This window comes from Balearica regulorum, chromosome 14 (genome assembly GCF_011004875.1).
Source record: "Balearica regulorum gibbericeps isolate bBalReg1 chromosome 14, bBalReg1.pri, whole genome shotgun sequence".
NCBI classification, from domain to species: domain Eukaryota; kingdom Metazoa; phylum Chordata; class Aves; order Gruiformes; family Gruidae; genus Balearica; species Balearica regulorum.
In genome coordinates, this window is record NC_046197.1 from 2,900,370 (window position 1) to 2,915,676 (window position 15,307).

Sequence of the window (15,307 nt, forward strand, 5' to 3'; positions counted from 1 at the left end):
TTGACAAACATGTCAGTTAAAAGGGGAATTTATTTATAATACCCAGGTTTTGTGGCCAGAAAGCTTTGATCATTCTGTTCACTGGGAAAATGAATTTTATCTGTTCAATTGATTTGCTTTTTTGTAATGCTTGTAGAGCAAGGAATTGTGATAGAATAAAAAATTCAAGTAATAATTCTTTTTTTGTTTTCCTAGAACACATCAGTAATGGAGGATCAGAATGAAGATGAGTCTCCAAAGAAAAATACCCTATGGCAGGTAGGACTAACATTCACGTAGAAAGAGTTGGCGTGATTTTATATGTTTCTGCTTTTAAGAAACTTCCAAATCTTGCGTCTGCATAATCATCCGTGTATGTAGTTGACTGTATCATCCTAAAATTAGCTGAGCCTTCAAGTGAAGGATGATGCCAATGAATAATACTTGAGAAATTACTAGATCTTCTCAGAGTTTTGTAGTTTGTGCTGACCTTGAAAGGGCGATTCTACATCGAAGGATACTTGGGAATACAGTTCCACCTCTCTGAGCACTGTCATTTGAAAGGAAAAATTGAACCCCTTCACATGGCAAGGAGTTGCAACCAATTTGCTTTGAAGAAGTTTGGGAATGTTTCAGAGAGCTGACAGTTGTTCCCCAGCAGCCCTCTTGGTCTCCTGAAGGGCTCAGAACAGCCTGGCATCAATCTTTGGTCTATTTACTAATTAGCAGTAAGTCCTGGGGTGTTCTTGTAGCATCCTTATTTGTAGCTAAAGCTCCCAGGATTTTAATGATGTTTTTATGTGGATGTCCCAAATATTGACATGAGCTGTTTTTCAAAAACAAAACAAGCCCTTGACATCGTGTAGTTCTCAGTTTTCATTTATGGACAAGCAGTTCAACGCTGACATGAGGGTCTCGAATTTTTGTGTTAGTTAGATAATTAATACCCGACTTTGGTATGTCTCTAAATGTGTGTTATTTTAACTGCTGGAACCTGTGTAAATCATTTGTGGAGGCAGACTGCAATACGGAGCAGAAACCACTGGTTTAAGCTGGAAAAGTTTGTTCCAAGAAGAATTAAGTTCCTTACTCTTTAAATGGCAAGAGGTGTAAGGGAACTGAAGTCTTTCAGTGTAAAAAGTAACTTATGAGCAAGGTCCTTTCATTCATCTTTATCTATGAAAGATGAAATTCGTATGACGTAACTCATAGCTTTAAGAATTTATTTTAAAATTTAGTTCTATTGATTATTTCTTTTCATCTTTGCCCATTCTCTTCCTTGCAAGAGTTCTTACAAAGCTGTTCCTGTTCTTGTTTATATGTAAATACTGATACTCCTTTTCTAAAAACAGATAAGTAATGGAACTTCATCTGTGATTGTCTCAAGAAAAAGACCATCGGAAGGAAACTACGAAAAGGAAAAAGACTTGTGTATTAAATATTTTGACCAGTGGTCTGAATCAGATCAAGTTGAATTTGTGGAACACCTTATTTCACGAATGTGTCACTATCAGCATGGACATATTAACTCTTACTTGAAGCCCATGTTACAACGGGACTTCATCACTGCGTTACCAGGTAAATTAATGTTTATTTTCCAAGAGGCACATTTCTAAATACTTTTTTTGTTTAATACATTGGGTGCATGCAAACTTTTTGGAACATCCTCCAGATTTAGATTCTCGCGTCGAAGTAAAGTGATGCTTCCTAGTCAAAAGAAGTGCAGGAGGGTAGCTGAAGTCATTCGCTTCTGTGATTAATTGAATTGGCCACTGGATGCCAGTGTTGTTCCATGTAAAAGTAGTTGTGAGCAGCATATCCCAAAGAATAGTTTGTGTTTAAACTGGAACTGAGTTGTCATAAAAGTTGTATCTCAGCGAGCTCTCGTCTGAATTCCTTTTTTCATACAAACCCCGTAGGTGTAGAAAATACTGCAGAGATGTTTTCATTTGTGAAGTCTTTATTCCATTTTAGTTTTGTTCTAAGTTTCCCCAATAAATAAAAAGCTGCCTGCTTAGATGAGTGAATCTAGTTTGTCTGGTCTTGTTGCTGACTCAAGAGCAAAAGCACTAATGGATTTTTATTGTATAGTCCAGCCATGATTCCTTCCTTCAATTGCTCAGAACCTCTTCTGCCACTGATCAGTGTAAGCCTGTATCAATACTTCAGCTATTAAATCTGTTCTTTCACTTGCTGTATGCATTTCTGAAAAAAAAAATATGGAGCAGTAATAAGTGGGTGTATAGAATCTGTAGCTTTCAGTCTCCTGGTAAGTTGTCTATATTTTCCCATTAATTTCTGGAAGGAATTGTATCCCTGGATTTTTGCTGCTGGGGAGAATGATTCATTCAATTCTTTGAAAGGTAAATGTGCAGACATTGTTTCCAAAGCGGGAAATAAGTATGAAAGAAGGGGTCAAAGTGTTCTGTTTGCCACTGGCAGTATAATAGCACAGATCCACACCTGCAGCCGAGTGCGTAGTCTGTGGATGTTATCCCAAGAATGCCAAGACACAACAGCGAACACCGAGAGAGCAGGAGGAGGTGATACAAATCATAAAAGGAATTGGAAACTGGTAATTTTTTGAGCGCAGGGACCACTGAAGTAAAGTTTCTTTAAAGGTTGGTCATATTACAAGCCCTGAAGCTTTCGGTAGCCCCTGGTGTGCTTAGGTGGTCTGGGGAGCATGGACTTTCCTGCTCTCTGGGACAGAATGCTGCTTGGATGTTACGGGCTTCTGCTGTCTATAGTGCCACTAGGTTTTTCACAAAACCCAGAGGAGTTCAACTTCTGGAGGCGATGGGGGGATTTTTGCTCATCTGTCAAGCACGGTTGAAGTGAACTACTTAGTTGGAGAGGAATGAAGAACATAGGGTAGGACACAGAAGTGATATGGAATCTCATATGTGTTCTATTTTCTTAAAAAACAGGCTTAAAGATGTGAAAGCGGGCTATGAAAGGGAGAGAGCGTCCTTTTGCCCCACACCTCGGTTTCTCGGAAGTTATTTTATAGAAGACTTAGCTTGTCTGGCCACACACACACCAATGTGCTCCTCGTTTCGAGTGGGGAGCTGTCTCCTTTAGGTAGTGTGGATATTTCTTGCAGCTTGTTTTCAAAATACTGATTTTTGATTTCTCTAGGGAATATTAGGGATTAACTAAAAAAATAAGGTGAAATAGATAGTCATGGTCGTCATGTGCAAGTATGAGCCTCAATTATAATTTTATTTTGTTTGCTTTTATTTTATACGTCAGGACTGGTATCATGGAGGTATGCAGTTCTTTCATTTATATATTTATTGCTAAGAAATTTTTGCCTAAGCTGACACTTACTTACACCACATTTGTATATATAAATAAATAACTATATAAATAAATATATTGAAGATGTAAATACTGGGAACTGCTCCCATACTCAGCCTTTCTTAAAGGTAACGTGGTGTTTGAAGAAGGTCTGTGTAAATTTACCCAAGAACTTAATCTGAGTTGATTGAAATCAATCCCAGAGTGGACTAATATCACATTAAAAGATAACAGTAAAGTGCTACTTTTAAAAAGATAGTTTCACTTGTCGTAAAACAAAGGAATTTTACTTTTTTAAATGGAAATAGGTTTTGCTTGCTACTGTTCTTACTGATTTTACACCTGTGAGAATGCAGGAAAATGGGAAAAGTTTGTTGTATCTGGCTTCCCTTGACTTCAGTGGAAAAAAGTGATAATTCTGGTGTGCTTTTCTGTAAGCGGTGGCAGAATGTTTAGTCTGTAGCGCCTGTTCTTACAAGTTGGGCTGTGGTCGGGCTCTTTCCTTTACTACAAATCACCCTCGTGACATACAACTAGCTGTATCAGCTATAGCTGTACGGCGTATAGTTGTATCAGCTATTCCAAGTCCCGTTCATCAGGTGGTTCAGAAGCCTTTCCGCATTGTTTTGCCACATCTGCCAATGGCGTTTCCTCTAGCACGTCAAAAACAACTCTCAAAATGGACAGCATAATTGCAAGAATAACTTATGTCACCTCTGTGCTTTTGGTTCTTAATTATCTTTTAGATCTTAATATTCCTTGCATGGTCTCATCCGACTTGTGCCCTTTCCTTAAATGAATTACAACTTCGACCCTTGAGCACTACCTTGTCACCCTTGATTAAGAAAAAAAGTGCCTTCCATATCTGTTTTGTGCGTTACAACTGTTGGAGAACTGTACATTGTGTCAGGCAAGCAAAACCCTGCCAGGCTTCTTTTGAAATTTGTTTTTAAAATAATAAAAGCCTGTGCAGTTGCATGATCTAAGTGACTGTTTCGTATCTAATGTTAGTCAGTTTTATAGAATTGACATCCCACATTTGGGTTTCATTTTCATACAAAGTGATATTTACACATTGAGCTTTGAAATCCCTGTGGATTTTAATTGTTTTAATTTATTATTGAAATTCAACCAAAGCTTCATCTGGTACCTATAATCAACAACGGCTGTAATTTTCCACCATTTTCTATAAAACTGCAAAAGCTCCTGTAGAGGCATAAGAGTTGGGAATAACGTTTTCCTTTGAAAAGTGTACCAATAAATGCTAGATGGATTTTACTAAAGAAAATTGATAGGTTTTAGTACTGATTCCAGAAACTTTTCATAAAACTAAATGCTCACTGTCTTTCAATGCAAAATAGGTATATGCAGCTATTTCAGGCCTTAGCATGTCTTAAATGTTCCTACATGTTGTCTCGAATAATTATAGTGGGCCTGTCGAAGTCTCTGTGCCTTGGACCTGTTCCTACTATGTTAATAAGGGTAAATATTTTACTTGACGTCCCTTAATGTGAACAATTTAAAATCTGTGCACTTCTGCAAGCAGTAAAAATCAGAAGAACAGACTCGGTGGCAAAGCAAAGCACTTGTGTGTTTGTGCTCAGCGTGCAGCTTTCCAGGCTTCTCCGTATTCATAGAAGACGAGATTGCTGTATTTTAACATGAGAAAACACTTGCGTTTCCGACTTTTTAAAAATCTGGGTTTAACTGTGACCAGGCTTATACAGAATTGTGAAAATTATGCATCTTAATAAAGTGCTTCTGCCTGGTAATTCGCCGTTGATCCTTAAAACTCAATGAAATATTGACTTCATAACGAACAGGCTGTATGCGTTAAAAGCGTGCAGTCCCAGATCGGTACGCGTATGTGCGTGTCTTATCGCTGTTGTGGAGGTGTGGTACCTGATGGCAGTTAGCTTTTATTGAAAACCTTGCTTTAGTTCAATTAAACATTAATGAGCATTTGGTACTAGGATTACACCACAAGCAAGAGTCTGAAAAAGCCTTGGGTTAGTGAAGTGAATAAAAATTAACTGAGCGCTTGTCACTTGGGTTTTGTCTCTCCAAACACTTGGTCTGATCCTTCCATCAGACATCCTTCTGCAGATAGCAGTCAAGTCTGTATCTTCTCAAGAACGTTCCTAACCCACAGAAAACAAAAGTCACCATAGGAGGGAAGATTTTCCTTAGACTTTGAGTTTATTTGGAGAGTTACTCTCCTTAGGATCCATGTTCCAGCCCTGTCTCTAAACGCTTGGTATGTATATTACAGTGAAATGATTTTTTTAAAAATTGGATTTTGAGAAAGGCCTGAGTCTTAGCGTGATACTTCCGAGTTCTGCACATGCCACAGAAGGCACCGGACACGTTGTAATACCCAGTCCCGTTCGCACGCTGGAGCGTAGTCTCTGTCGCAGTGTTTCCCACAGCGGAGGAGAGGCTTTGGTTGGGGATGCTGGGGCAGCTCTCCGATGGCACGGGGAGTTTTGTACCTCTCTTTGTCTGAGGAGATGGCGTTAATGACTCCGCTCTGCAGCTCTGCTTCAAACCGTCTTGTCGACAGCCGGAAACGGCAACATTGATCTCTCCAAGAAAGGCTTAGCTTCTGGATGAATTGGGATTCTCAACTGTTTTTCGGAGGATCGTTATTGCTCTTTCCAATGCAGTTGTGTGAAAGACTGAACAATTGCAAAATGTCCCTGCTTTGTCCTCTGTCATTGTTCTTAATCACTTCTGTGCAACTGCATTTCAATCTGGAGAACTCTTTAGAAAATAGTATTTCAGAAGGAAAGAAAACTAAAAGCGATTGAACTTAAGTTGGTGAATACACACATTGTATTACTCAGCTATCACATTTCATTTCTAAATAGGAAATCATAAACCCATGGACTTCAGCAGTCCTGTTTGCCTTGTGCTGAAAGGTGTTTGGATAGAAAGCAAGCCCTGGTGGGTGCCGTCTACCATCATGTCTCTGATCCAGATACTTTTTTTTAAGGGTCTCAAAATTGTAAGCTAAATCAAATTCTTCTGAAACTACTTAAATGACATGTACGTTCTTAGTCACACAAAGGATTTAAAATACAGCGTGGATTTCTAATAATGGAATAAGCTGTGTGTCACATATCAGACTCCTGAAGTGTTTGTACTTGATTCAAAACCTGCTATCGAAAAATGAGTGATGCAGTAGTCCTAACTCTGAACGGCATTTCAAGTTCCACTCAAGCTGACCTGTTCTGTGTCTCCTGAAAGATGATACAGTTGTGTTAGAATTGGGGGGAAAACCCCAAGCCACAAAAAAACCCACAGAACTACGCACTTGTTGAGTTCAAAGGATGCTTTGCGGCGTAGCCTTTGTATTAGGTTGGTTATTGGTAACTTTACAGCTCCTCGGAGTTCTCATCTCTATTTCAGCGGAGGATAATTATTTAGTTTGTTGCCAGGAGATGGCAGTAACAGATAAACTTTTAAAATATTATTTTGTGCATAAATATCATTTGAACATCTCTTTGTCAGTCACTTTCTCCGTTGGGAATTGCACATCTGATGTGTTTGTGATCTTTGCCTTTCAAAGATTGCTGACATCTGTAAGCACGGTGCGAGCAATATATTGAAGTGCCAGTGCGACTACTTTGTGCCGTAACCTTTCTTGGAGTACATGGTTGAAATAAGTGCGGAGTTATGGTTTCCTTAGCGCTCTTTGACTGAAAGCATTTAAGTTTTCCTCATTTAAGAAGGTTAGTATACATGTGAAGATTGTTTTACTAAATTATGCCAATTAGGCAAAATTAATCTCAACTTTGGAAGGAGAAAAGCATCCAGTAGATGGGTACCTGTTCAGCATGGATCCTGTCATCCCATCTTTACTAGAGAGAAACAGCGGTGTTTGGGCCAAAATGTGCTGAAGAACAGCTCTTCCTTTGGCCGCACAGCCAGTTTATTTGATGAACTTTGCATCATTCAGTTGCTCGTTCACCTGCAATCTTTCAGGTGCATGAGTAAAGAATTTCACACCTTAAAAGCACAGACATTGAAAGATTTGCCTGTCATCAGCGTATCTTGTTCTACTGGCTTTTCTGGAACCCAGACATAGCTGGAGCGTGCTTCTTTTCTGATGAAGGGGAATTAAGGTCATCTGAAAAGGTTAGTTTGATGTGTGCCTCTGCTCTTCTGCCACGCCACCGCTGATTAAAAACGCCTTTCACCCAGAAAGGACAGGACAGCATCCTTGTATCTCTGGGAGAGCTGGAAGCTGAAAGTCGGTACACCCACGTTTTGCAGAAATACTGTTGGCATCCGGGTGTTTTCCTCTCTTTTTAATAATTTCTAGGCCTACTGATTTAACTGTAACCTACTTTGATATTTAATCCTAGTTTCTTCTAACGTCTTCCAAACTTTGCGGTCATTCATTTTTATATTTAAGTAGTAACCTTGCAACATAGTAGCCTGGTACTGGTTGAACTGAATTATCAACTCTGTCATTTCTTAGCAGCGTAGTCTCTTTTATTACCTAATGATTTGCCTAAATATCCCTCCGTGAGGTAAGTGTTGATATACCCTTAACTATGGTAGACGTGCCGGGAGGATAGTGAATGCACCACCTTAGTGCTCTGGAGAGGGAGGGGAGGGTGATCTAAGGTCTGATGTTGTATAATGGCTGTTGAAAGAAAAACGGTGCAGGGAAGTGGGAGCCTGAAACACCTTTTGTACAGGAACCTCAGTGTACTGCTCTACTGAGAGAGTTTGCAATTATGGTGGTTAATTGCCACGTTCTCTGCGCTGTTTGCTTTGGGAACTGCAGTGCTTTACGTCGAAAAATTCCTTCTTCCTCTTCAAAATATAACGTGCTCTGTGCTGGGAAAGTACATAGAGGGCTGCATTGTGCGATTACAGCGTTACAGATGAACTAGACAGTCACTTGCTCCGTATAGGCTGATCTTATGTTGTTGAACGCGACTATTTTGCACTGAAGTCTAAAATAGCTGTTAGATCTGTTCCCATTAAAACACGGCGGGTGCCCTGTTCACACCTGTAACCCTCAAAATCAGAGAAATGCTTACTCAGCAGACCTGCTCGTTTTCTTTGGTTTTGTCTAGCTGTGGCACCCACTTTGCACAATGAATTAGTTTGCCTTCTTGATAGCCAAGGATTCGTGATTTTAAAGTAACTCTTCAAAATGACCTTCTAGTGATTATATTTTCTGGAAAAACCTTGAGAACTGTTTCAAATCACATAGCATCGCCGTAAGATAAATACATCCTAAGTAAACTGTGTTTTAGAATCTCAAAGTTGTTATTTTCTAGAAAAATTGAGATGCGGCAGACTGGAAGACCATCTTACAATGTATTTAAATGCCCTGGTATATTCTTCAAAGTGCTGATGTAGGAGATGGTGCAGCTTAAAGCTCTTCTGAGTCGTGGTGGTGTTAGGAGAGAATTTGCTGCTTTGGAAGTGGTTAGATTCGAGACCCACCAGTTATTTGGACCTTGTTACATTTCAGTTAATTGAATCTGTTCTTATGACCGATATTGAAAAATTTGTGTAAACCCAATTTACATTATAGGAACTTTCACCATTATTTATAGCCTTTCTATAATTCTCTAAATTATGTAGAAGAAATTAACAGATACTCTTCAACTACATGTATTGGTTTCTCCTTTCTGTTCATTTTTGAAGGCCGTGCCAAATTTAGCGTGTAGTGGAGAACTAGATGAACACACTTTCTTAATTCTTTACAAAATCAGCAGTAGTTTCTTTGATTTTTTTTCAGGGCTATTTGAAGCCTAAAGTAGGCTGTCATGAGATAAAGTGGAAAATTAAAAAGGTCATCATCTCCTAGTTTGAAAGATTTTTTTCATGCTTGGCCAACTGGCGTATGTTAGTCATGAAAATGAAGTTATTCTAGATCTTTGATTTAGTGGAGTTTTTGGGAAAGCAAAATTGCAGGTCCTTTCAAATATGTAACAGACTTACCAGTGATTTTTTTGTGGGACCAATGACACTGTAGTTGGAACATGAACAAGAAAAGTTTGATTGCTATTTTAAATTTAGTGCAAGCATATTATCTAAGTGGTTTCTGTGTATGTACCTTTACTCAACTACAGTCACATTTTTAAATCTAAGACCCTCAGCAGGAGACAAGGTGTAGGGAAAGACCATAAGCAAATGCATGCGATGTTCCACCTGGTTTATGTCTTGATAGCTCTGTGGTGGCAGCTTACTGTATTCATCATCGTTATTGTGGTGCTTGTTCTTTCTATCAGGTTCAGTACCCAGTGCTTTTGGAGAAGTATTAACGGATATTTATGAAATAATGTATTGCGGCATATTGCCTTACTTAGACCTGTATCAACGGGCAGGACCCCAATTCTGCTCTATTTGAACTTCTGCTGGCGTGTTGAGTGCATTTAATATGTAAATCTAACCCTACCATGATATAAAAGGATCACAGGGGTTAATAAGCTGCTTTTGGTAGCTAGGATCTTTGCGATGAAAGTCAGTGTTTCCCCAGTCCGCTAATAACTACTGCTTGTTGACCAACATGCCGTATGCTGCAGGTGCAATTAGAGCATGAGAGTTGCCCAGGTACATGGTGTTTCTGGGATGTCGAAGTACTGGCAAAGGGCTTTTGTTTGGACTATTGCTCTTTTACTTGGGAGTTTTCTTGTGGTACATTGCTGAACTCTTTCTTTGACCCAGTAAAGCTAGCATCGTCAAATCTGCTGTACACAAACGCATACATCACACCATGGCCGGAGAAGGTAGTGTGCCCCGAGAGTGGGAGAGCAGTGGACGCAGGAAAGGTGCGAAGATAACACCTGTTCATATGGCATTGTAAATACATTGGGAAATCAGTGCAAAGTAAATTCCGTTGAGCTGCACAGAGGAATTTGCGGTGCAGAAGCTGAGCTGTCACCTCTCGTTATTTGAGAGTAACTGGACTCCTGCTGATCCGGAGGTTTCTTAGCTAACTCTCGTACTAGGAACAATGGCACTCATTGGCCCCAAAATTAATGCCGTATTGAACATTATGGTCAACTTGAAGTTGTTTCAAAACATCCCTCTTGAATTTTTCTCTAGCTGAAGAGAAGCCTCAAAGCCCCCAGCTTCTGGTATAAGTCATTCAGTAATTATTTCTGTAAATATGGAGGCTAGTGACAGTAAACCATGAATCGGGATAACTGCCTTAGATGTCGAAGCACCGGTTGCAATTAATGAATTACTGTCAAACTCATTGATTTCCCCTTCCTGCCCCGGGCTGCAGGGCACAGTGTCCCTGCCATATGATTTGCCACCAGAGTCCTGAACAAAATTCAGGAGCGGACTTGGCACCTGCAGGCTATAGAAAGAGCTGAAATACAAAAAACGGCCTTGCATTTGATGCTAGAATTTTTTTTTCAGAACCTTTACTCATGCTTCTACTAGATATGTCTGTATTTGTTCCTGTGGAGTCCTGTCTTCTGCCGAGTTGAATTCTCTATTGTTGTATCTAAGGGAGTAGTAAAAAACCCCTAATGTTTTAATTTCGCGTTACTGTTGCTTAGTGAAGCATCTGCTTGAAGGTGATGATCTTTTTGGACCGTGTAGCCCAATGCATTACGTGCTCAAAAAGTCCAGAATTCTGTGCCCAGAAGAGGCAAAATGCTTTCTGCTGCTTGTGTACTGTGCTGAATTTTGGTTGTGCTCATTCTCGCTCTGTGGAAGTGGGACAGTCCAGCAGGTGTACCTGTTTGGATTAATTTGTAAGTGGTGCTTCTATGTATGATAATTTAATTATCACATTGCTCCGGTGCCTTAAAGCTGTGTTGGCTTTCTCTGAACACATTGCAAAACTTGTGTAGTAGTTTACTGTGAAGTGATTGATGTTTTGATTGCCTTTATTTCTTTGTAGAGCAAGGCTTAGATCACATAGCAGAAAACATCCTTTCCTATCTTGATGCCAGATCGCTCTGTGCAGCAGAGCTGGTATGCAAGGAATGGCAGAGAGTCATCTCTGAGGGAATGCTATGGAAAAAACTGATTGAAAGAATGGTACGCACAGATCCGCTGTGGAAGGGACTGTCAGAAAGAAGGGGTTGGTAAGTACCTTGACAATAACTAAATTCACTTTTTATGGTGTTCTCCTCCTTCACAAATTTCCCTAATCATGAGCTCTGCCAAAAAGTAAGTTTATAGTAAATTGGTGTCACTGCGATCCTTATCTCTGCCACGAACTAGTAGGGGTAGCTACGGCGAAAGCTGTCAGCATTGTCCCCTGTCCTTTTGTGCACCAGTGTCTTTCAACATTTGCTTTCTTGCAGTCTGTCTGCTAATTTGTAGTTTCTGTTTTGCAGGGAGAGCTAACATGTAGAATCAGCTCACAAAAACTAGCAACATGTTTTGCGGGGCTTTTTCCCGAATGAAGCATTTCCAATTAACTTTTTTTTTTTCCTTTAAAATGTAAAATAGCTGATTAAGGCTGCAGAAGCCTCTTACAAAGAGAAACCATTTATGTTTGTAGCAGTGGAGTTTCTCTATCCTTTACGAGTATCTGAAGAGACGAGGTGTTCTGCTTTAGAAACCTGTTTTTCTGTGCTCTCTAGTGGTGTGCCTAAGAAAATGCAAAGCATATTATAAAGAGAAGAGGACGACACCCTGCTGGCTAAAAGCCTTATGATGCAGTGAACCCTAATTTGGAAAACCATAAGGAAAACACCAGTGATCTTTTTAGTCCTGGACATTTTAAATACAGCTGTCAAATTGTAAAGTCATAAGGGTTGTAACAGCAATACTAAAAACTCTTACAAGTATTCTGTGAGAATATGTCATAAGGTTTTGTTCTGTGCAGATTTTGAATTCCTTTGAAGATTCTTTGTGGTAAATTGTAAAACATGTTTCTGGTTCTTTCTAGGGATCAGTACCTGTTTAAAAACAGACCAACAGATGGCCCCCCAAATTCGTTTTACAGGTCCTTATACCCAAAGATAATACAGGATATAGAGGTACGTTTTCTGATATATAATATCTGCAGGAGAAATAAGGTTGCATATTGTTAGTGTTTCAAAGATGGTGCATGTTGGAGCAATGAGGTATATGGTATGCATCTCTCATCATGACTACTTTGTGAGCTCTGGCTCTTCAGGCAACGTAAAAAACACCCTCAGCAACTTACTGCCGCAGTACGTGCATTAACGTGTTACTTTAAGTGTTAACACCATCTTTTTTGCATCTGAAGTTTTTTGGAACTCTTGTGGGACAATGGCTTTTAATAAAATAGCTGTTTTAGGAAACTTTGTACTCCAAGAGTTACTACTCCAAGGAAATTCTAGGTGTTTCTGAATGTTGTGATATATTGGTTACACTCCCTTAGAAAGTGATCTGAGGGTTAACACCAGTCATTTAAAACGTTGCTTATTTAGTAACTTACTATTCCTAAAGCAGTCACTGTTGCAAATACAGCTTTCTTCAGGGAGTGGGATTCTTTTTCCCCCCTTGAGTGGTTTGATGAGAACAATCAGTCCTACAATGATAAACACAGTAAGGTATTGGTGGTAAAAAGACTGTAGAAATGACTGTTCTTTTCTTTGATATAAAATTTTGCTTATCTTTTAAGAGTTACAAAGTTGGGCTTGCTCACTTATTTTACAATGTTTCTGATAAATCAGGATCATCTTGGTATTCTGCCCACCGGCAGAAATTCTGTCTTGCTCGTTTGCTGCGTACCCACCACAAAACTCTTTAAGTTATACCACAGACTGTAATGGATTTATTTCAACCACGTGATGGATGTGAAATTATTGGTCTGAAATTCATTAGTGGGTAAACACATGGTTTGATGTTTAAGACAGATGTGAACTAATGGAATCATTCTGCTACGGGAAATGTGAGTTTGTGTTGCTTGGCCCTCAGTAAACAAAATTATTCAGAAATCTTAACCTATCTCTAAAATGTATCTGCTGGAAAACATAATCCAATTTTTAAATATTTTTTTAACCCTTGCTACACAATTTATAAACACGTAAAGATAAAGAACTAAGCATGAAATGTAGCCTAGGTAAAATAAGGTCGTATTTACTTGTGAGCTGAATGATACACATTTTATTATTTGAAGGGAGATGTCTTCTCCCTGTAAGGAATGAGAGAGTGATATTGCGATGATAGCAGCCCATGGGATTAAGGAGAACTCTTAGTGTGATATTTTCTTGCTTTCTGCAAAGTTCTGGCGTTGTCTGTTAAATAAAATAAGCAAAAAGCAGTGTGAAAACACTGAAGGAGTTCAGCATTATTATAACTCACTTTAAAGTTACTCTTCTGAAAGATTAATGATGGGAGTATTCCTTAGAGATGTTCTGAGGACTTTCTGAGGCCTTTTGAACTGTCACCATCTGCTGTTTAATGCTTTGATTCTGTAGTTGCTGTAGATTTGCTAGTACGATGCACAGAAATTAAGGTCCTGAGCTGGACAGTTCTTGCTAGTATGAAATAAGTAGGAAAAACCTAAACCCCTCATGCTTCTCTCGTCACCAGTATCAATATTAAATGTAAAAAATTGTCAGTCTCTAAATATCTGGGAGTGGGGAAAGAGTATGCCCCCAAAAATATACTGTAACGATGAGCATGTTTCTTAAACTACATTTCATTAAATTAACATTAAATATATTAAACCCTCAAATTAGGAGAAAAATGTGCACTGCAGAGCCTGCAAAGTAAGGGCTCATGTATTCAAAATTCACACATTGGTGTTTGGAAGTCAAGAAACACAAATTTATAATGCTCTTTTGAACCCTAACTTTCTTTCAGAGTTTCAACTCATAAAATGTTGTTTTTCATTATATAATGCTCAGGTGGATGATGTGATAAATGTAGACTATGCAGAGTAAGGGGTTATCTCGTGTCAAGCTTTGAGATGGAGTTGGAAGGGTAGAACGTGCTCTATGTAAAACACACCATGCCACTAGGACTTAAAAATAGTAACGTGAGTAATGAGCGTGGGAAAAGAGTTGTCTTTTCGGCGGCGTACAAAGAGTAAACCGTAAGCTGTTGCCATAGTTTCTGCCCATTCCAAACTGCCTGGCAATCCAGCTACTTTTACATATGATTTCCGTAGTTTCTATCTAATGCTTATATCCTTAACGGTGTTAAATATTACTGGGAGATGCAGGGAACTCCTCTGTCTCAAACTCCGATGGAGGGAGGCAAGAATAGAGAAGCAGAATTCGGGCTGCTCAGGGAAAATCTCCAGTAGTTCTGTACTTTCCATCCCACGCTTGTGTCTATAAACCTATGAAAAACCTTTGGTCTTTACTGGTTGTCAGTCACTTGGGGTAGAATTTAAGGTATTGGCAACTAGCCTCAACGCTGTCCATAGCCCCTGGATACTTTGGTAGAGCAGCAGAGCTGAAAGGAGCCAGGACCTGTCAGCTGTGGGCTCTTGCCTCTGAACTTCGCTTTAGCAAAAGTAAGTGTAAGCTTCTGTTTGCCCAAATTCAGGAAACAAATGCGTCTTTGTCCAGTCTTCTAGAGTGGTGAAGTCTCTCTTTGAAAACTAATGGCTACTTCCAGAATCATCAGTGCTCAGTTTATACAGGCAGCGTGTTTCCCACTCCTGGTTCTTCGAAACTGCTGAACTGGAGGGGGACGGCAGAAGGATGGGCGTATCATGCCACGTCAAATTTTTCCCTGTTTACATATTTCCTTCAAGCCTTCTGAAATATTGCTGTTTTCCAGGTTTCCAACCTGGAGTGGGATTAGTTTTTCTGCTAATAGTCAAGGGTCCAATAATTCTTCCACTTCCAAATGCCTATTATAATTTTTCTAATAAATCGCCTGTTAAAGCACTTTTCACAAATTGCTTCCCTAAAGGACTGTCAAAAGAAGTTTTCAACACCGTTTAAAAGCATAGATGGTGAGTAACAATAGCAACAAAACTTAGATTAGGAGCACTTCTTAACTTTTTCCTCCCCTTCTTCTGTTTTTAGACCTAAAGTCATGCTCTCCCTCAGTTTCATACTTTTCCCGTTCCTTCATTTTTCAAAGCAATGTGCAGAAG

General features: G+C 39.4%; 1 protein-coding gene across 3 annotated transcripts in view; it reads left to right on the top strand.

Moving 5' to 3' along the window:
- The window catches only part of FBXW11 (F-box and WD repeat domain containing 11), a 77,105-nt gene that overhangs the window by 40,015 nt on the left and 21,783 nt on the right, over positions 1-15,307 (top strand). For all 3 annotated transcript variants that reach the window (XM_075766911.1, XM_075766910.1, XM_075766909.1), the window contains 4 exons: positions 196-258; positions 1,332-1,557; positions 11,171-11,357; positions 12,170-12,260. In XM_075766911.1, the coding sequence (XP_075623026.1) occupies positions 208-258; positions 1,332-1,557; positions 11,171-11,357; positions 12,170-12,260 (555 nt within the window). In that variant the 5' untranslated portion in view covers positions 196-207. The remainder of the gene's footprint in view (positions 1-195; positions 259-1,331; positions 1,558-11,170; positions 11,358-12,169; positions 12,261-15,307) is intronic.